Source organism: Lathamus discolor, chromosome 4 (genome assembly GCF_037157495.1).
Source record: "Lathamus discolor isolate bLatDis1 chromosome 4, bLatDis1.hap1, whole genome shotgun sequence".
NCBI lineage: Eukaryota > Metazoa > Chordata > Aves > Psittaciformes > Psittacidae > Lathamus > Lathamus discolor.
In genome coordinates, this window is record NC_088887.1 from 74,118,416 (window position 1) to 74,140,659 (window position 22,244).

At 39.0% G+C, this 22,244-nt stretch overlaps 1 protein-coding gene across 3 annotated transcripts in view; it reads right to left on the reverse strand.

The window, feature by feature from the left end:
- Positions 1–22,244, reverse strand: part of HS6ST3 (heparan sulfate 6-O-sulfotransferase 3) — a 345,730-nt gene that overhangs the window by 311,811 nt on the left and 11,675 nt on the right. The window contains exon 3 of one of the 3 annotated variants that reach the window (XM_065678044.1): positions 9,848–9,864. The exons of the other annotated variants lie outside the window; for them this stretch is intronic. Within the exon in view, the coding sequence (XP_065534116.1) occupies positions 9,848–9,864 (17 nt within the window). The remainder of the gene's footprint in view (positions 1–9,847; positions 9,865–22,244) is intronic. 3 annotated transcript variants of the gene reach the window in all.

A 22,244-nucleotide genomic window follows, 5' to 3' on the forward strand; every position in this document is an offset into this window, starting at 1 on the left:
AGCCACAAAAATATTTATGCACAAGCTGTTATAAAAGCCACTTTACTAAAACTAGATCATTTTACTATTCAACGGTGACAAATGAAGCAGACACTGGTATAAATGAAGAAAAGTACTTAAAAGATCAGTAAAGGGAAAAGGGAGCACCCTCACTATTGATAATATAAATGAAGACCCTTAATAGGCTAAGTTTTAAATGGCATAGTTATTCATGGAAAAGTTACTAACACAGTAGGTCTGTATAAATAACTTTAAGTGTTCTAGTGCTGATTCAGTAACACTCAGAGCCATCAATGCAATTACTAGCTGTTAAACCTGAATAATGAACTCTCATTTAGGCAACTAGTACAAATGAAAGAAAAACTCTCCATCTTAAAAAGAGGCAGATTTTTCCTCCTCAAACCCACATGCTAATTAACAAACACTGTTGCAAAACAGCATTGCTGCCCCACAAAAAATCACAATACCTCTTCATTAATCTACATACCTCCCAATCAGCTTTCATCCCATGCTAGCTGCCTACAATTACTTTACCTACAATATTCAAATCACTAAACTGAAACCTTTCATTACTCTATTGTGTTCATACTCTGCACAAAGTGAAGAGCACAGAGCTTGTTCAGAATCACCTGCATTTCCCTTTCAGCTGTAAATATCAAAACCACCAGTACAGGTAATGCCCAGACCCATATTAAAGGCATTTACTACCTTCCTGCAATAGCAGTATATATATACTCTGACAAATGGTAGTTAAGCAGAACATCACCATCAGTACAGCATGACAGGCTAATTTGCTTCATAAAGCAAGCCTGTCTTAGATACTTCTTCCTAGAGTTTACATCCACATCTTTGATGTTGTATTAAAATGCTTGTACTGTTCACTCTACAGAAAGCCAAAGGGAATAAAACCATATCTAAAATTTATTTATAATATTCTTTTTAACTAACTACTCTAAAATTACATTTAAAATTCTTAAAACCTACGCTAGAAGCTAACCTAACTAAAACCCGTTCCAGAAAGCTTAAATGAGGTATTAAAAAGCAGCACAGGACTTCCAATAAACTTGTGAAGCTGCACCAGTGTCTGACACATATGGAACCACAAATTCCTGAAGTGGTAACCCTGTTTTGCTCATAGCATCTTCCTCTGCAGCACAGGAGGGACTGGGACTGTCATTTTGTCCAACTTGTTCCACCCATTGCCTAGCACCTTCATAATGAAGGATCTCACCGGGAGCTGAAGAGGCAGGAAAACTTTATGCACTTTTCTATGAAGAATTAGTATCTTGAGGTGGACATGACAACCCCTACACACACAGCCCACACATATGCAGCAGTATGAAAGCGTATGTCTAATGAGAAACACTGGAATTCCCATAGGATAGTTTTAAGGAGACCTTTATGAAGTTGCCTTTATTTCATCTTTCACAAACAAATAGAGGAAAAATGCAAAGTTCTTGGTGTAGTATTAGCAAGAGTATTGTAGGTATCATACAAGAAAAAATACTTTAGACAGTAAAAGGATTACTAAGTACAAAACACAGGAGCAGAGGAGAATGTTTTCTTAAGTCTAATGTTCCTTTCAAAAACATATGCAGTTTAATACAAGACAAAAAAGAGAAGATGGGAGGAATGATACACGACTGACCCTAATAAGATAGATAGAAATGCACTTCTCTAGTTGTTAATTTTTTCTGTAAAGGTAATAAACATTGACTTGGTTTCATTCACTGATAAAAAGCATGTGTGCATTTATATCTTAACATAAAATCATAGACTGGTTTGGGTTGGAAGGGGCCTTAAAGCTCATCTAGTTCTAACCCCTCTGTCACAGGCAGGGGCACCTTCCACTAGACCAGGTTGCTCAAAGGCCCATCCAACCTGGCCCTGGACACTGCCAGGGATGGGGCAGCCACAACTAACATATTTCTATTTAGGTTCACACCACTATTTAGTTTTGATGAGCACTGCATTTATTTCACACCCAAATGAACAGCACAGTTAATAAGATAAAATTATTTTACAGCAGCTTCTCAATTTAATCAATCCATATTAGGTTCCAATATGGATGTAAAGACAAGATTAGTTACTTTGATTGCTATCTCTGAAACACAATTAAAGCCTCATCTGTTGAAAAGCACTTTAAGGTACACGTACAGCCCAGGATCTAATGGGTATGCAACTGAATAAATTAGACCTTCAGAATAGTGGAATAACTCCAAATATTAAGAAATGCATTTAACATAAAAACAGACTTCCAGAAAAACCAAACCATGTGCAGGCATTTTCAAACATCAGAAAGAACATCTGAACATCATTTTACTTGCATCAACTAAAAGCCCTTTTGATCAAGGAAGCAGCAATATTATGTCCCTTCCTGTCTGGGTCTTGTCAGCTGCTTGTAAATAATCTTTACTGAACCCCTGACAAATACTTTGCCTTACTCTTCCAGGATATGGGTTTTGTGGAATAACATTTCCAAACAAAAGTGGGGAAAAAAGTGGAACCAGACATCTAAAATAAGGCACCAGAATTATCATATCATGGCTGTTCCCATCATGGACAATACTGGATTGGATTCATTATTTTTGCTCTTTTTTAAAATAAATACTGTATTCTATTTCTGGTACTCAAAATCCTACTTAAGACAAGCAAAATCCCTAGACAAAACTCAAGAGATGAATGTTCAAGACTACTGAATACAAAGTAAGTTCAGAGTCACTTTTGATAAAATAAGTCTGTGGTTTCTTATTACCACATATGGATGCGCAAACTTATGTTCCTGTCGCTTCCGATCCTCCCTACCACCCCCTACAGTGATTTGCATATCTGAAAAGGAACAAGGAATACATGTGGGAGGGAGAGAAAGTCTAGATTCTAAGTAACAACTTCACTGAATTAAAACTCAACTTCAGGATTTTTAGGTTTTATGACATAATTTTTTCATTAGCAGATGCAGATCTCTGTTACAAATTTCATGCTTCCCCTTTCTTGAATTTGGATTACTTATCCTATACACAGGGCATACAATGGAAGTCAATAATAAACTCGTAACAATGTATTTAGGAGAGTCACTGTCTAGAAATGAATTATGAAAATATAAGTATATGCACACTATACCAGAATTCATATTCATCTTAACTATCTCCAAAAAGCAACTATCAAGACAAATGACATTGAAATGGGCAAGACATTCTTACTCCCTAATTCTTTCTGACAGTACTGAAGGCTCCTTGAAGTGAAAACTTAAGCTTTTTATAGCCTATTAAAGATTATAAATTCACAGTTATCAAGCAAGAAAAGGGACTTCAGTTGCCATATGAATGGCTCAATGAAACTGAAAGTGCAGTTGCAGTTTAAAACCTGATCTAAGCAAACAAAAATAAAGGACTGGGGAACAACAGAGGATGCACATACACCATTACATAGTTCATCGGTGTGGCCTCCTTTATACTACCACACACAGTAAATCTCTAAAATTTCTGACATCAGAGTGAACTCAAAGAAATGCCACACAACAGATCTAATACAGAGAGGCAGAAAAGAATTAGAATGGTTTCCGTAAGAGAGGAGTAAGAGCAAACAAGAACAATCTCTCACCTTATTAAACAGTTGAAAGCCTCTGTGGTATGTATGTGAATTATTAATAGATAGACATCTGTTCCCCATGCAGAAGAGGGCAGTCAGTAAAATAAGACAATAAAAAGCCAACAAAATAAGTCACAAACAGTAAAAACCATTACATGCTGTATAAGAGTTCAGCAAGGATTGCTGAAGTTAGTCAATGTCAAAACTCAGAACAGACTGACATTAATGGACTTACAGTTAATGAAATATAGGTGCCCAACTGCTTCTGGCAAAACAGAATTGAGGGAGAGCATAATCATATTCCATATTGATCCTACAGAGTTCTCTGGTATGGGTTGGGTTGGGTTCTTTCCTCTTTTTACTGTTGGGTTGTTTTGGGTTTCTTTCTTTTAAAGGTCTGGCAGTGAATACAGTTAGCTAGCTGTCATCTAGACAGACCAGAGGATTTCACCTAGCATGGCAAATCTTATTTTTCTGTATGTTCTTTTCTGTGCTAGTGTGCACTTTGCCAACAACGACAATTTGCAAGCATCTACAAACGAAGCTGCATATGTGACTTCAGAAAGCCCTTACATTAGAAAAATATGAAAAAAAATATTAGCTATCCAGCACATCTGCTTCGTACATCAGCAAATTACAAAATAATTTTAGTTGGACAGGACCTCTGCAGGTCACCTAAATCCAAAAACCTGCCCAGAAGCAGTCTGATCTGATGGCATTTCACTGGTGAACAAGCACAGCCTCCACCACTACGCATGACATCCCTACCCAGTACTTTGACCACCCATGTGGTTGAAAAAACCCCACAATCCTAAGTTTCCTAGTCCCCAGCCACAACACCTCACATGCCTCTCTAGCTGCTGAGCACGTTCCTGAGGACCCATGCTGCAACCCTACTCTTTGCCCATGGGGAGGCATTCCTCACACCACAGCTAGTCCTGGACAAGGTTATGACACCAGTACGTTAGCACCAGGGCTTAGGCTGACCCAGCACTATGCTGCTGCCCCAGTGGCCCCTTAACTCTTGCACCCCTACCTCATCACCCTTGAGACCTCTCTGACCATGCAAGGGCTACAACCACCTCACAACCGACCTCCCCAGCTGCCTTCAAATCCCTGCTTGAATCACTGGTAGCTCCAGGGCATAGGCCTCCCCAACACCCTCCAACCTGAACCACCTTCCCCAAAAGCCCCCTTGAAAGGTTTGCCACTCACTCCACTAGCACCCATGGAGCTGAAGTGGTGCTGCATGCCCCTGAGCCCACCCGTGAGTCCCATGCCCATGGCTCAGCACACCTGACCACTTCATATGCATCCTGGGAATCTTTTCACTGATAAAGCAATCTTCAAATTATAAAATCATAGACTGGTTTGGGCTGGAAAGAACCTTAAGATCAGAAAGTTCCAACCCATCTGCCATGGGCAGGGACACCTCCACTAGACCAGGTTGCTCAAAGCCTTGTCCAGCCTCACCTTCAACACTGCCAGGGATGGAAAATATAACTAATGTACATAGCAACAACAGAACATCTGTGCAAAACAATGCAGAAGCATCTTCCATCATCAAAGCTCTGCAGGCAGTAACAAAAAACACAGAAAATCGCCAAGTTATCTAGAAGAGCTGATGAAGAGGTGGAAGACACAAAATATACTTGCTAGCAATGCCCAGGCAGGAGCAAAAAAGGGAGGAGAACAAGAATATGGGCTCAACGCTGAACGGAGAACCAAAAGAAGAAAGCATCTCTTGCTTAAAAGCAGAAACGGGCCTGTATTTAATCAGACACACATTAGTCAGAAGCTACGAGAGGCTGAAAGTGCACAGGATTGTCCCTTTCCTGACAGCTGCAAGAAGAGGGTTTGGGATTTCTTGGTGTCTCACTCAAGCCTTGCCTCTTGATGGCATGGTTTTCTATTTCAAATACCAACTGCATCTAGTCTTCAGTCTGGTAGGCTTCTTAAACCTTCTGACTTGGTGTTGGGATTGTTGCCTGCATGGATTTTAGGTACATGGAGACAGAAGAAGCAAGGGAGAAAAACAGGGCTAAAACAGGAAAGAAAGGTGAGGTAGTAACATGACATAAAAAAACAGAAAAAAAAGACAGAAAGAATAGCAAGACAGAGGCATAAAAAAAAAAAAATGGAGGAGAGACTGGGGGGACAGGACAGACACAGCAGAGAAGGGACAGCAAAAATCTTCTGGTATCCAGTAAATCAGATTATTTTTTCAGTAGCAAAGTTGATTTACAATGCCACCCACTAAACAGAATGCTCAAAAAACACCCCAGCCTTTATATGCCTTGGGGTAAAGTAGTATAGCCTTTTTTTTTTTCCCTTGGTATTTTGAGTCTATTCCTTCATGGTGAAGGAAGAGATTAGTCAGGAATTTTCAAGGATGGGAGATTTCTCTAATGCTTTTTGACGCCTTAGGACTGTATGCCTGATATTTCCATATGCATGTTTCTTCCCTGCTTGAAAACGTCACCTGTGAAAGCTGCTGAACCCTAACTGCAGATTGTGATGGCAAAACATGACAGAGAACAATTTCATATCAAATTTGATCTGAGTGTGATCTAAAGCTGCAACTGCATAGGATATTTCTACAGCTACTAAGCTCAACTGATTGATTGTATCCAAAGGCACTAATCAAGCTGGCAGAAGCAGCAAGTCTCAGCCCTCCTAGCCCCAGTTGTTATCCTCACGCTGTCTTCCTTCTCTTATACACAGCTGCAGGAACATAAATATAGCTAATTTTAATTGGAATAGAGCTCTGAACCAATTCAATTCACAGCTACATAAGCTTTGGGAAGTTGGAGGAGGCAGGGGAAAGAAAAACAAGCACTGGCACAGTAACTGAGATGAGGGAGAAGAGCGCAGGACTTTTTTTTGAGAGAACGCCAGTTTATCCTTGCTTGAAGTCTTCTGCTGTAGTTGCACACCCATTTTAAAGCAGCTAACAGGACTACCATCTATGTGAACACCTACAAGATCTCCTCTGAGAGAGTAAAGTTATAATAATGTGCTTCACCACAGCACAATCACTTTTTAAATAGGAAGACATCTTGTACCATGTACCTAGTCTTAAAACAGCCCCTCATCAGCTTCCTTAAGTTTAAAAATAAAGGACCTTTCCTTTGCAAGGCCACATTTTCAGAAACAGCTGTGAACAGCTAAAGATACACTGGAAGTAAAGGCATCTAGTTGTTTAGAAGCCAGCTTCCCACACTGGGAAGAGGAGACAGAACCTAGATAAAGCAAATCCATGTATAATATAAAGCCTACATAAATCAGGCTTAGTGGATTTTGCATACTAGGCACAGAAAGCTGTCATGGAGAAAATAAATGTCAGTGATGCTGCTCACTGGAGAGCACAGAAAATACAAGCTAGCATTTATACAGATTTCTCACTTGGATTCAGATGCACCATTTTGGACCAAGTAAGCCCTACCACGCCTGGTTTGTACAGAAGCTGTATGTTTACAGAATCATAGAACGATCCGGGTTAGAAAGGACCTTAAGATCATCCACTTCCAGCCCCACTGCCATGAGCAGGGACACCTTCCACTAGACCAGGCTGCTCAAAGCCCCATCCAGCCTGGCCTTGAACACTGCCAGGGATGGAGCAGCCACAAGCTCCTTAGGCAACCTATTCCACTGCCTCACCACCCTCCTTATACCTAACCTAAATCTCCCCTGTTTAAGTTTGAACCCGTTGCCCTTTGTCCTACCACCACAGTCCCTAAATGCTCCTTTCTTTTTGTATCATCTGTCATTCTGAGATTTGCATGTGTGCAAGGAAACAATCTTATTTTTTTCTGCACTGACAGTGTATTTCATTTGCACAAGGATGATCCAGATGTGGGACTACAAGCATTTCTGTAGGAGAAATAGCTAAGAGAAGATAGTGTCTGCATTAGCTCAGCAGGGGTTAGGCAGGAGAACACAGTTTAAGTTTTTAAGGAAGCATACGGGTTACCATACCCAGGTCTCAGGAAAGGCAAAAAACACACTGAGCTGGGAAAGCAAATGAAACACTTGCAAGTGCAAATAAGTTTTTACAAGAGTTTTACCTCAGTGGAATAACTTTTTCTTCCTACAGTCATCAAAAGCAACTATAATTGCATCGTAATTAAACAGTTATATTGGTCCTGCAACCAGACACTAGTTATTCAAACTCTTCCTACTGCCATGAAGCAAGTTAGTCATATATTTGGAAGGGAACAAGTTTGAACAAAGGAACAAAGTGTTGCCTTCCCCTTTTTGCATCACCAGTGCCTTGAACATCTGCTAAGGTTACCCTGAATGTTTTTCCTGTGCACTGTCACTACTAGGGGCTACCACAAACAAGAAGGGAATTAACACGTACAGTTGCACTGATATTTGGTGCACTGGGTAACCAGTCTACCAAAATCTCTTGTGGCTAGAAGTAAACACAATAAAACTAATCCATTCCAATAGTTTTATTTAATCTAGTATCCCGCTATATGAAAACACTGCTGGATAAAACTAGAAAAGAGTCTCCTGTGATGGGTATTTTATTACAGAAGAGGTCAAACAATGAGATCTTCTTACTGACTCCTGTAGCAGTATCCTTAATAGCGCAAGGATCTTGTAGAACTAAAGTATTAACTAGGCAGTAGTTTGAGGGATGTCAACTACATAATAAACTGCTGTGGGCATGAAGGGCTTTGAGTAATCTTAGTCTCCATATGCTTATACATAAAATTAATTTATGATAGCCTTCAAACAAAAGCCTGCTACATTTCAATAAACTTCCAACTAAACATTTCTTAATGGCACATATTTTTTTCCAGAAGTTATCCATGGCAGGTTCAGCACAGACATTAATACACTCTATCACAAAAAGCAAGCTTTACTGTTCTGCTATTCAGGATGGTAACTTTCTTACATGAGGAAATCTTATTACCTGATCTAAAGAAATCTTTGATTTTCTAAAACGTACTTCTTCCACTGCTCACTCCAGTTTAAGAGAGTAATGCTGAAATTAACATGCAGAAATACATTATTTGGGGGCATTAAGTGGGGTTATAAGATCATAAAAAGCAAATCACAGGATGAACAAACATAAGAAAACTATTTGTGTAAAGTAGACAAAATTTCCAAGTATGGCCATTTGTTCACAAATGCTTAAGCATTCATATACCGAAAATGAAAATCAAAATTTTACAGTAAGAGACAGTATGCAGGTTACACCTATTCACAACTTCATGGTTTCTTCCTCCGTTAGTTACAGTGTACACAGATTACTTAAAACTTTGGGGAACATTTTAACGATGGACTCACTGAAGGACCAACATTACATAGTTTCAGTAACTTTCATCTGCTTTAAGGAGCACAAAAAGGCACTGACCATCCCTTCAGAACACTGGCAACCAGAATTTGCTTTGCACCCATAACAGCTAGAGTAGCGAAGCATTTTGATTAATGCTATACTGAAGCAAGAGCATTCAAAAAAACACTAGCTCAAATTTTGTTTCAGCTTTCAGCAGGATATTCAAGAGACAGAAATACAACAGCTACATAAAATAGACAGAACAGTTGGAATGCCATCTTAGCCTTAATTCCAACTGCATTTCTTAACTATTGAACTGTTCCCAATTAAGTCTCACTGAGTCAATTCACTTCCCACTGAGGCAGTTTCAAAAACGCAAACAAAAAAACCCAAAAAAACAAACTATTTCATTCAGTGATGTTACTTCAGGAATGGACTTCAATATTGATACAAAGATGACTGTTAATACAATCATCTCCTGTTGTTTTAATTCATAACAGTGTCTAAAATGTAGTAAAGGCAAACGATTTACCAGCATTTCTCTCTTTTGCAAGTACACATTGAAAACTTACCTTACAAACTTGAAAGATTATTTGGTCAAATTGCCTTCCCATGCATTTTATGCAAATAAAGTCCCTCTCAATGATTGTTTCACACATTTAAATTTAATTTAAATTACAATTTCAAAACAACAGTGATAAGAATATGAGAATTGCTGGTCTTACTGGAGATTCGATAACTGGAGATACAGCTTGGGCTACACAGGTGCATAAGAAAGCAGTGTAAATGTGGGTTGTGGATAATAGTACCTCCCCTAAAAACTCTTAGCACTCAGTGGTTCTACCACTTTTGGTGCACTTTTGGCACCTCTGTTTAGCTCTGGATGAGTTTTCTTCCCATGACTTGGTCTAGCCACTTTAAGAGACTGGTTTCAAAAGCTGCACAGCCTCTGATACATAACTAAGTTACTCCTTTGCTTTTTCTTACTACACCAAGAAAAATAATTTTCAAAGCCACAGAAAGCATAGTGTGAATACAGAAATAGGTGTTTTCTTCTTTTTAAATTACACTGAAGTCTCCATGCAAACTCCAGGGAACTTTACAGCTGGAGAACTTGTTTTAAAGCAGCTAAGGGTTACTTCCCTGACAGATCTACTTGCAGTGACAGCTTGCTTCCTTCTTGAAGAGTTGTGATGCCATTTGAAGTATTTTCTGCAATACACATATGAAAATGTTTTTATCTAATGATAAACGTTTCCATAATAACTTCATGATGATACTCTCTTAGGAATAATAAAATGTTCAAATACAAGATGATTTGATGTTGTAAGTGATTACTAACAACATTTCTATCAGACAAGAAATAAACTGCAAGCTGTTATTCATACAGCTCCTAATCAAACAAAGACAAGAATTTCTTAGGAACTGCCAAAAAGAAAACATTCTTGCTGGTGAAGTACAAAATTGAAAAATATTAGTCTTTTAAATGTAAAAGAGCTGAGATGATTTTTCTATTAATTAAATATGACAAGATATTATTTTTCAAGCACAACTAAGCCCTCAAAAGAGGCATACCTTCCAGCTTTGAAAAAGGGTGTAGAAGCACTTCACTCTAACAAACAGCATACATATGCCTTTTGCCTCAGAACAACAAAGGGCTAAAACATGAAAAGTGGCAAGAGAGCTAACTGCTATTTAACATGATATGGAGAAGAGGGAGGTAACGGAATAACTAATTTAACAGATAAATAAAAATTTTGAAATAGTAATTTGAACAAGACAATGACTTCCTACATTCAACTCTGACCTGGAGAAAACGGCTCAATCCAGTATTTGGAAGCAAAGAACCATCATGAAATTGAATTTTAAACTGCTAGGTTGGCCTATTAAACAAACTACACATTTAACAGCTTCACATATGTAAGAAACATTTTTCTGACTCTTCAGACCATGTAAGGCTACTAAATGCTTCTCTTCTGCATGTTTTCTAGGTACTCACAAGATAAGGTGAAGAAGCACAGACATTTTGATTAAACTTCTTCATGCAACTTGCTTCAGTTGCTTACAAGGCACAAACATGGGACTTCCTACCAGTTTTTGTAAGAATTGTTCAATTCTGGTCCAAAGCTACCTCCAGAAGAGCATCCCAACTAGAGGTAAACCTATCACTAAGGATATAATATACACAGAAAGGTCTTTCATGCAAGACACAGTTGAGATATTTACTACAGTATCCATTTGCAGTGTTTACTCATTTGTCCCAACATTGATTATTTTCACTCCCTTAAATAAAGGCTGTATTTTTAATAATATGCAACAAAACCTGGCAAGGAGTAGCCAACAAATGAAGTCTAGAAAAACAGATTCATACTTCTGATTTAGCAATGAAACACTGATAGGAATCTCTCTTAACCCCAGACTATGAATTTGCACCCAAACATCTTAAACACAGATTTCCCCAAGCCACTGGATTTTTCTCAGTATTTTATTATTAGAGGAAAATCAGGTTACACAGTATGGCTAAATGACTTCTGTCATGCCCCATTATCATTTGCTAATAAGCTTTGTTAAGCTTTCACCAATAGGGCTAAAATTTGTCTTGCTTACTGCCCGTATGAGGCTTAGGGGATATTTTGAGGAAGAACAGCAGACCAACAAAATGAGACACAGACGTAGAGGAAGCAGTGTTGGGGGAAGAGATCTGCGAAATCAGGTTGGTTGTGGTTTTCTTCCCCCAAGTGAAATATTAATTAAAAAAATAAAATAAAAAAATCTGTCTGTACTTACAAATTTGAAATCCTTAAGCTATGAAATTGGAACTTTCACAGAAGATGAGTTGGGTATCAGGAATCTGCTTTTTTCTGATCTCAAGGCAAACTCATGGAAACATGCTAGGAGTCCTCTAAGGCATCTAGAATTTAACAGCATCTTCGGATATTTTCAATTAAAACAAAGTTTTGGGGTTTTTTTTGGTGGTTGGCCCGTCTGCTCCCCACACTGAGAACATTGCCTATAAGCCACCACCCACTACTAGAAAACAGAAGTTGCACTACTCAGAGCTCTGGATTTATGACCAACTATTCTTCTGTCTCAACCATAATGTCACTGAACTTGACCTGTCACAGGGTCAATCAATAGGGTCAATCAACACTATCAGTAGGGTTTTTCACCCTACTGATACAGAAGGGCAATGTCAACAGATAATTCCTCTTCACATCTTTTCTACTGTAATTGTTGCTTCAGAGGTTGAGCTAGTTCATACATTGCACTCATAATAGTTTTTAACCAGCTGCATGCTGGAATAAATGCCTGGCCTAGGATCATTAGGATCTGACTTGGACAAAGGAAGTTTGTTTAAATGCAAAATTAATGAGACATTTTATTAAGGCTTCTAATATCTGAGTTCTGCCAATAAATTTTCTTGTATGTGCCTAGATCTGACTTCCTGTGCACCCACACTGTACGAACATCCTCCGTAATCTTCAGAGAACCCTTGCCTTGGTCACTGATTAGGAAAGACCCACCCTAGGGATAAATCAGAGTTGAACAGGGCCAGAGGTCCTGAACATGGGACGTGATGTCTGCTTTTTACTTGTCTTGCCTCTTTTTCTTACCCACCTTTTCTTCTTTTATCTCTGTGGTTTAACTGGAGTCTTCTTTGGGCAAGACTAAATCTTTTCCTGCAAGTCAGCAATGACAGAAGCAATTAAACCCAGGATCTTAAAAAGGCAGATGCTGTGACAGGTTTGGCAGGTCTCCAAGTGGCTATAATAAAATTGTATTCTGCGCCAACCTAGGCCAGAAGCTGCAAAGTAAAGGATCAAACACTAAAACATAATATTTTTCCTTTTAAGCTTTCATACTGAATTCAGAGCAGCTCTGTAGAGGACTTGAGGATAATGGTAGAGGAAAAGTTGTACATGACCTAATAATGTGCACTTGAAGCCCAGAAAGCCTGGGATGCATAAAAAGAAACACTGCCAGGAGGTCGAGGGAGGTGATTCTTCTCCTCTGCTCTGCTCTCGTGAGACCCCACCTGGAGTACTGTGTGCAGTTCTGGGATCTCCATTCTCCAGCACAAAACATGGATCTATTAGAGCTAGTTTAGAGGAGGGCCATGAAAATGGTCAGAAGGCTGGAGCACCTCTCCTGTGAGGAAAGACAGAGAAAAGACAGCCTGGAGAAGAAAAGGCTCAGGGAAGACACAGCCCCCTTAGAAGGAGGCTCATGAGAAATATGGAGAGGGCTTTTACCAGTTATAGAGACACTGTAGGGACAGAATAAGGGGTAATGGTTTTAAACTAAAAGTGTGGATTTAGACTGGATATGAAGAAATATGGGTGGTGAGACACCGCAAGTGTCACAGGAGAACAGCCTGCCCAGAGAAGTTGTGGATGCCCCCTCACTGGAAACTTTCAAGGCCAGGCTGGAGAGGGCTTTGAGCAACCTGATGTAACAAAATATATCCCTGCCTATGGTAAGGGAGTTAGACCAGATGATCTTTGCAGGTCCAAAGCAAACCATTCCAAGATTCTGTGATTCTATATTCTTATGCAGTCTAGATCATCCCTTGACCTCGAAACAGTGTTGAATATTTTTTGTGAGCTACTCAAATATTACAGCAATAAGCACCACAGAAAAGTCCACACAGAAATTAATCGTTTACAGCAAACAGAGCCTGAGGCTCAAATTGAACAACCAGGCTAAGATAAAATATTGACCAATGTCTTAAGAAGTGAGTATCATCTGTTCACTGAATGAGGCAGGACTGTGTGGAGAAAGAAATGCACAAGTGATTATGCAACTGGAGGTTGTATAGTGCTGCCTCTTTGCCAAGGGGACAAAGGGGCAAATTAAGAACATACCCGACCAGCTTAATTACAGGATTTATTAAGTGTTTTATGTCAATTTAATACACTCTTTGCTTGTAATTGGCACTGCTGCTTTTCTACTATCAAAATATTTTAACGATTTAGAAACTTCTTTAATCAACTTGTATTATTTACTGTATTACTATGCAAGCAGGTGGGAGACATCAAAATACTAAATACTGTATTATTCCGCTCTATTTTTATCAACACTTTATCCTTCAGTTTTCAAAATCCTCAGATGCAACCCTATTAAAAAAACCCATTTTATTAAAGTTCTTGTTTGAATGCATTAGATTTCAAGTAATTTGTATGTGCAAACATTCACACTATCATAATGATCTAGCATTAAAGGAAAACAGCCATTTTGCCTGAGGAACATTTATATACACACACGAGTACAAAACCAAACTAAATGTGCCTGAGTTTCTCCACAGAGACGGATGCAGCCTCTGCTAGTAAGACACTGTAAACAGAAAAATAGATTTGAAAATGTCGTAACACTCAGTATTGCCTCTTAGGCAGTTTCTTTCTTTCTGGCCATATTTCAACTTTCACAAAATATATAAAAGATGTTTCAATTTTAACATTAAAAATCAAATTAGCTATAGATTCTACAAAAGACATGGTATTCTGAATTCTGTTCTCAGGTGTTTCATTTTTCTATCTGCAGTTACATCACAACAGCATTTTGGATGTGTAGTGTGACCTTGAAATCACGAGGCATCAACAATATACACCTTGCAGAAACAGAAATTAATACAGTCCTAGAAAATTTATGGAGGCAAACTTTCAGGGATGGAATAGAAGTACAATTATTTCTCTGCCTGCATATATACTACTGTAATATTTAAGACTATTACAAAAGTGGACTTGGACTGTGTGTTAACTGGGCATGCAAACTCACTTTTTCTCTATCCAGTGATCCCTAGAAGACATTCGGGGCCAAATAAGGTTCAGTAGTTTAAATGCAATCAGTTCTATTTCAGGCACCCTGAGGTAACCCCCTCCACCATCTCTGCAGCAGCCTCCAAGTTTTGTTTTTAAATACTGCAGGGTCTCCTGCATCTCCATCTCATCTACCGGTCAGCTGCAATGCCCAGTGTACCCTAAGGGAACTAGAACCATCAGCTATTGGACTACCATAAAGAGACTTTAAAAGCCTCTCAACGATGTTTATATAAGGTATTCCTGCCTCCAGCTCTGAAAATGGAGTCCCTCTTTGAAGTTAGGAACCCACAATTTCTGGTCACTTAGGGAAAAAAAAAAAGTTACTTAAAAAAAGTTAACAATTCCAGTCTTATTCTCACCTGCTCTTCCAGCTATTACACGTTTGGTTTAGGGTTCATACAGCAGAGTTTCCTTTCTTGCTTGGTGCATCTATCATTTAGTTTCTTCTCTTATTAAGTGACTAATTCTGCTTTCCCCTGGAGTATATTCTGCTGCCCTCTCTCAATCCCTTAACTGCCTTTACACTTATAAAAAGTCATGCGTAACAGGCCATCAAGTACACCAATCACAAGTATACCAGATTAATTCCACATAAAAACAAAGTACATTTAACGCCTTTTAAGCCTACAAATCCAAAGCATAATTGCCACTTACAGTAATCGAAACACACGTACATTATAAAGCTGGTTTCCTTAGGAATGCCAAAAAAGGATAAACAAGTCATTAAAAACCAAAGGGCTGAACATTTCGGGAACTGTGCAGATCAGTGTACTGATTTTCAAGGGCCATACCTATTCACTCTCACTTTCAATATTGAACAAAATCATCTTCCTGACCTTAGTGCAAACCTGAAGATGTCTTCTCATCTCTGGAAACATCTGTACTGAAAAATACTAGCTCTTGAAACTGTAATGCTACTCTTTGTGGTCAAAAGAGTAGATTACCATAAACATTAGTTCCCTCTGCATTAAAAACTGTTCATTGTTTTGCTTTTTATGATCTCTGAAATTGCAAAAAAGCTGTCATCAGCTTGTATCTCAACACTGATTTATTTCCTGCTCTATTCCATAAATAATAACTGATAGCTAACTTATAGATCAAACCACATAATCTACAATTTTCTCTAACAAGAAAATAATTACTGCAATTTTAAATCAGCTAGATCTTTGAGTAGTACCTTGCAAACCTTCCTCTGAAACATCAGTGATTCACTTTCAAAACTTCTTGTAAAAGGATAAAAGATTTTATGTGGACTGCAGCTATGTCATTGTAGAGGAACACTGCTCCATCTTTTAAAAATGGCAGATTTAAGTAAAATTTAAAAAGGAAAAAAATAAAACCTGGAATACTATAGTACATACTGAAAGAAATTAGCTGAAATTTGTACCACTCGAACTGACTACGATTATGCTTACTTTCTAAAGCAAGAAAAAGGAGAAAGCTCCCTGCCTATTCATCGCATTCATCACTTACGGAAACTTCCCTACTAGACGGAGGACAGCGGGTCTTGGGGCCATCTGAACATAAATGAACATTAAAAATGCTTATTGTGGTTAGATTTTTAAGTACTGATTACAGATTTGGAAAAATTCCAGTAGATCTTAAACAAATGCGGTTGAGACTGTAGGTCCCTTATTTCCTTAAAACATACATACGACGTCCTTATTCAAAGATTATCTTGCTGCTAGTATCAACAAGTCAGTAAAGTCTGAGCCACCACCCATTTTACTGAAGTGCTGGCAGCAGGTAAGTACTGCCAGTTGCTGCCTAGAACCTTGCCAAAACAGCTTAAAACACAGATTTGTGTAAAGCTAATTTCAACACCCCTCAGAAAACCGTCAATATCAAGTTAACTGGTCAACAAAGCAGGCTTAAAGAAGCTGCTTCTCAGCCACTTTATAGGGGTTCTGCCACAGTTGCACTGCTGCCGTGAAGCAGCATGAGAGTTATAGGAGAGCTGTTTCACTACATATGCAACAAGCGTCAACTGATTCAACTTTTCACAACAGGCAATAAACAGTTTTATTTCCTTTCTGAAAGTCACAAAGTTGGAGTCTGTTAATGAGACTTAACTGAATGATTCCAAATCCTTCCCAGGTGTACAAAGCACATAACCATGCTGAGATAGACAGTTATGGTAGAATACCTTGGGAATTGGCAGCCGTCCTTCCACCATGATGACAGCAAGGTGTATATTCTTCAAAATCACCAAGTAACCTAAAGCAAGACTAACTTGTGAGAATATAATCATTCTCAAGTTCCAATAAAATGAAGTCTGAAGTCCCACAATAGAGTGTGCATGCCATTTTTGCATGAGTATGACATAATTAAGTTGACACTAAAATTATTAATTCAGGAAAAGAGAAATTGTTGTGGTCAGTGGAAGCACTAGACATTCATACCATCAACTGCAGGTACAAAGTGTGCTTTCACTAACATCAAGTAAAAAGGCTTTATGGTGTCATTACACCATGATTGCTATTTACATCCAAAATGATCATTAACGATGGCAGTACATACGAACAAGAGGACATAAAGCAAGGGGCTTCAAATCTAATATCCTAGGAAACATGAAATAGCCTTTTACTGACTCTCCAGCTCTGGAGCTGCTCCTCCACCTGCACCTCCTTGGCTGTTCACCCTGTGAATGGTGATTCAGCTTAAGAAAGACGCACAGTACCATACAGGCTAAGAAACACTGTTCTTAGTCTTGTTCTTAGCAGTCCCCTTTTTACACTGTGAGTAGCCAGTCACCTTTACACAAGAAAATAATAATAAGCAACTCCTGTTTTAACAGGGCTGATATCAGTCTCAATCTGCTTTCAACAGCAAAAAAATTGAATGAGACATCATTACCTTAAAACTTCTTACTATACACTTCCAAAACACTAATGACCTTTCTTTTTTTGTAGAAAGTTCTTAACAATACACTTCTTACCTCTTCTCTCCAAATACATACACCTAGATATCAGAACAATATAAGGTGCACAGGAATACGAGCTGTAGTAATCTGAAGAAAACATAACTGCTTTGATCAAAGTTACAAAGGAAAAACAAGACACTTAGCTGTAAACAAAAAAAAAAAAAGTGAAGCCACTTGGAGAATACTGCGAGTAAACAAACTTTGCTGTCTGTAACCAGTATAAATGGTTGAGAACAAGCATATGAGGGCTAGCACAAAAGAGAACAGGAGTGTAGTAAACCCACACTTAACATTGCACTCAGAATATATGAACTCATATTCATGCCTTACAGAATTTGGTATCTTCACTGCTTCATGAGGTTATATTTTATATAAACCTCCTGCAATTCACCAAATGTCATGTGACAAAGAAAGTCTAACACAGCAGTTGGTGGAGAAGAAAGGAGACTAGGGAAGCTTCCCTAAACACTGAGCACTCTTAGCCATTAAAAATATAGAAAAGCATCACACAAGTGACAGAGACAGATGGCAAGTAGGGAAGCTACAGGGCAGCTAAGACTGACAGTGTTCCTGACAGCTTCAGAAAGCAGAAACACAGGCAAGCCTCAAAAGGTGATTGAACAAGGAGATCTTTCTCAGTAATCTGATGAAAAATCTCAAGATGGAAAAATACAGATTGCTTAAACTGAGCAACCTCTGGGAGAGGGACACGGTTTGAAAGAAGGCCTAAGGAAAAGCCAACACACTTGAATGACAAGTGAAGCAAGCAGTAATTTGGTTTTCAGCCTCATAACTAACTCTCCCTCACCCTGAAGCTTTTCTGGTTTCATCCTGGTGAGATTTGTTGCGTTCTAATCAAGTCTTCACTTTCAGGGATTAAAAAGTTTAGTCTTTTTTGGCATGCTCAATATAAAAACAGAGATGGGGATGCATAGAGGAAGTAATTCCACCTAAATCCACTGTCTGATTCAGGGTTCTAAGAGATTACACTGCATTTCTGAGGGCGTGGGGAAAGAAGAAAAATCAAAGATTTAAAATTACAGTTTCAAGAGCCAGTGTAGTTTATCTTAAAAGTGCCAAATGAAGGTAAAGGATTTCTTTGCTTTATACACATTTAAGAACTCACAGGTAGCATTTCTAAGCATTGCTACCATATGTACTTCTGCTAACAGTTTTAACACTGAATAGAAAGCTGTCAGAATTCACAGATTCAGAACTTCAGCTGAATGGGATTTACCATAGCAGATGTATCCAAGCACATCTTTTTATGTGCAAGTACTTTTCATACCCGCATCTCATCAAGCCAAAAATGCCTTTTCATCATGGGAAAGATTAAAAGGTGCATATACATGCTGCTCACAGAAATTTCACACACAGTTTACTGAATTCCATGATGCTTATTTTGATTCATTGGATTTATAATCCATCTACCGCAATGCAAGTGTCTGTGTAAGTCTCAGTTTGAGTGCTACATGGGCAACTATGGCCAAGAAACTTGAAAGTGATACAGCAAACCAAGTACCTGTAAGGCATCAGTGAATTAGGGCATGCAGAAACCTCTTCCTTCCTTCCCTCAGGAGATTGCATTTATTTGGATAAGTTACAAGGATTTCACTGCTATTATTTATAAACTGGTTTTCTAACAATGACTCTCAAAATGAAACTGTCCTAAAAGGGCACTCTTAATGTGCAAGTTTTGGACAGTCAACTGCTAAGAGTTCAAGGTTTTCTGTTATTTTGAAGACAGGAAAATATACATTAGGATCACCTTCTAGTAAGTTTTAAAAGCTGTAAAGTGCAATAGGCTTCTACCCTACCTCTGTGTTCTATGGATGGCAGTTTAATTTGGCTTGAATTGCCTGTTAAATACATAAAAGTGTTACCAGTTTTCAAACCTCCTCTCAAAAACCCTGTCAGTCTCTGATCCACTTCACTGCCCAGCCACATGTATCCTTCTGCTGCTCTTCCCCAGCCAGTTTCAGTTGTGAAAGGCCCCCGTCTCCCAGCAGCACCTACAGCCTTACCCCCATTTGCTCCAGTTCCACCACTGCAATCCACTTATGGGATGCACTGCATTGTAAACACATCTTTTTTCTCTCTCTACCAGTCTTCCCTTGTGCACTCCTGAAACAAGGGTTCACTAGACATTTCTGATGACCAACCACACCACAACTAAATTTGTCACCTTTTTCTACACCTCCTTCCAGATCAATCTGAAGATGAGAGATCACAGAATGGTTTGGACTGGAAGGGACCATAAAGATCATTTAATTCCAACCCCCTGCCATGGGCAGAGACTTCCACTAGACCAGGTTGCTTGAAGCCCCATCCAACCTGGCCTTGAACACTGCCAGGGATGGGGCAGCCACAGCTTCTCTGGACAACCTGTGCCAGGGCCTCACCACCCTCGCAGTGAAGAACTTCTTCCTCAGGTCTAATCTAAAACTTTGATACATCCTTCATAATGAAAGGCTCCAGATCAGAACTTCTTCAAAGCTCACAGATAAATACACATGTGAGAGGTAAACCAATAAAGCTTTATTTTCAATCAGGGGATAAAAGGAGAGATGATCTATTAGCCGTACACATTTCCTAACAGGCTTTTTGTTCCCAACACATTTCAAAAAAATATTAATTCTATACCTTCTGCAATGGTTCTGCGAATTGTTCCTCAAACTTCTTCCTTAGCTGTACTGCATTTTTACCTTATCCTACCAGAATTTATGAACCTTTGTACTTTGCTCTTGCAGACAAAACCTGACCTTTTAAAAGATGGTGAAGTCTGCTTTGTTTAACTACCTCTCTTACCCTGCTGTTTGCTATGCCATGCCAGTTTCTTTTCAGCCTTATTATCTTCAGTGGATGTACGCATTTTCTCCCAGACTCCCACATGGCATTTTCATGTAGTTCCCATGCCACTTGCAAGGATTTTACTTTTATAAATTGCCTTTAATATGCTTTTTCATTTTAAGTAGTTTTCTCGAAAAAACCAAAACCCCTAAAGCAGGGATTTTCACAGGTAGCAGTGTTTGATCCTGTAAGAGATTTAAATACATTTTACAAGAGAACTACTTGAGAGTAACACTTTTAACCAGATCCTGCATGCAGTGGTCAAAACCACATAAACCGCTTCTCCATCTTCAGATTTGTGGACTAACTGCTTCATGAAATACTCACTAACTGTGCCGAGCAATTTAGTCTCCACATCAATCACTGCTGCAGCCAATGCCACTACCATGCAGGTCTAGGCTGACCATACAACTGAGAGGTCAGAAGAGAATGAAAGGGCTCCAAAGAGAAAGGAGGGAAGGAAAACAACCACATAATAAAGTCAGCTTCTCTTCATTTATATACCACATTGCTCACAGGGCTCCAGGTCCTGGAATTAGACATTACATTTATCATTTTTCATGAGCTGCTCTTTCTCTTAGTTTCTAGCCCATGATTGCAGAGAGAAGGAAGAAAAAAAAAATACAAAAATTCAGATACTAGATGGGAACTCAAGAAGCAGAAAGCAAACAAATCCTTATTAAAGGTAACAAAAAAGTATAAGTTAACTGCTTAAAATTAGCTCTCAAAAATTTAAAAGCAATTAAAATCTGACCACTGACACTGAACAAGTCACCACAGAGCCAAAACACCTGCTGAAAACACACTTGGTAGAGCTATGTGCATTCCTGTGTTTTGATGCAGATGTTCTACTTGGATCTCCTTCTTAATGCTCCTATCATAAAATCACTTTTCTCTCTGTGTACCCCAGGGATACCTCCCCAGTATTTGTACCGAAATTCTCCTCTTTACTTCGTACCTTTCTAGTCCCATCAAACCATCACCTTTTTTCCCTAGGTTACAGCAGCATTAGCAACCTTCCTTCTTCCTCTCTGTCGCAGGGGAACAAAGCCAGGAAGCCAGGACTTACCTACCTTCCTTCTCCCTGCTGGGCAGGAGTCCCCTCCTCCCTGAGCTTGTGGCTCACACTGCAGAGCTGGGTTTCAGTACCGCCGGCAGACAGATGATGGTAAAGCACGTAATTTTTCTGCCAACTCTGTCAATTCTAATCTTAAATACCCCTCTTCTCCAAGAAATTATAAGAGCAAAGACTGGGGCATGTGCTATAGAGACTTCTTGCAATTGTTTAATACTTCATCCTAGGAGAAACTGAATACGTATCAAAGGGAACAATTATAAAACAGCAGCCTAAAGAGAGCAGATAGAAACAGGAGTTACACAGGAATGCATCTTTTCTGTCCTGTCTTTTCAGGGGAGAGGAAGAAAACAGTTTTCCTTACAAGTTTTTGTGAACTACAAGGAACAGAGCAAACAATTAACTAAAGAATGTGGGACATACTAAAGTAGTCAATTATGTTACTCCTTGCAAGGCCAAACAGCTGAAAATCCAAAAGCCCCTTAGAACCTCAGCAGGGCAGACAAGCTCAACAGAGCTGAACAATTCAAGCCTGCAGCTTGCTAAACAAGCAGAGCAGAGATGAGCATTACTCCACCCAGCTCACTCTGTACACAAAGCAAGCAGGTACCACACAAACGCAATGGAAATCACACAAGAAAAACATATAAAACCAAGGCAAAAGAGCTAGCAAGAAAGGAAGGACAGCAGTGTGGGAGA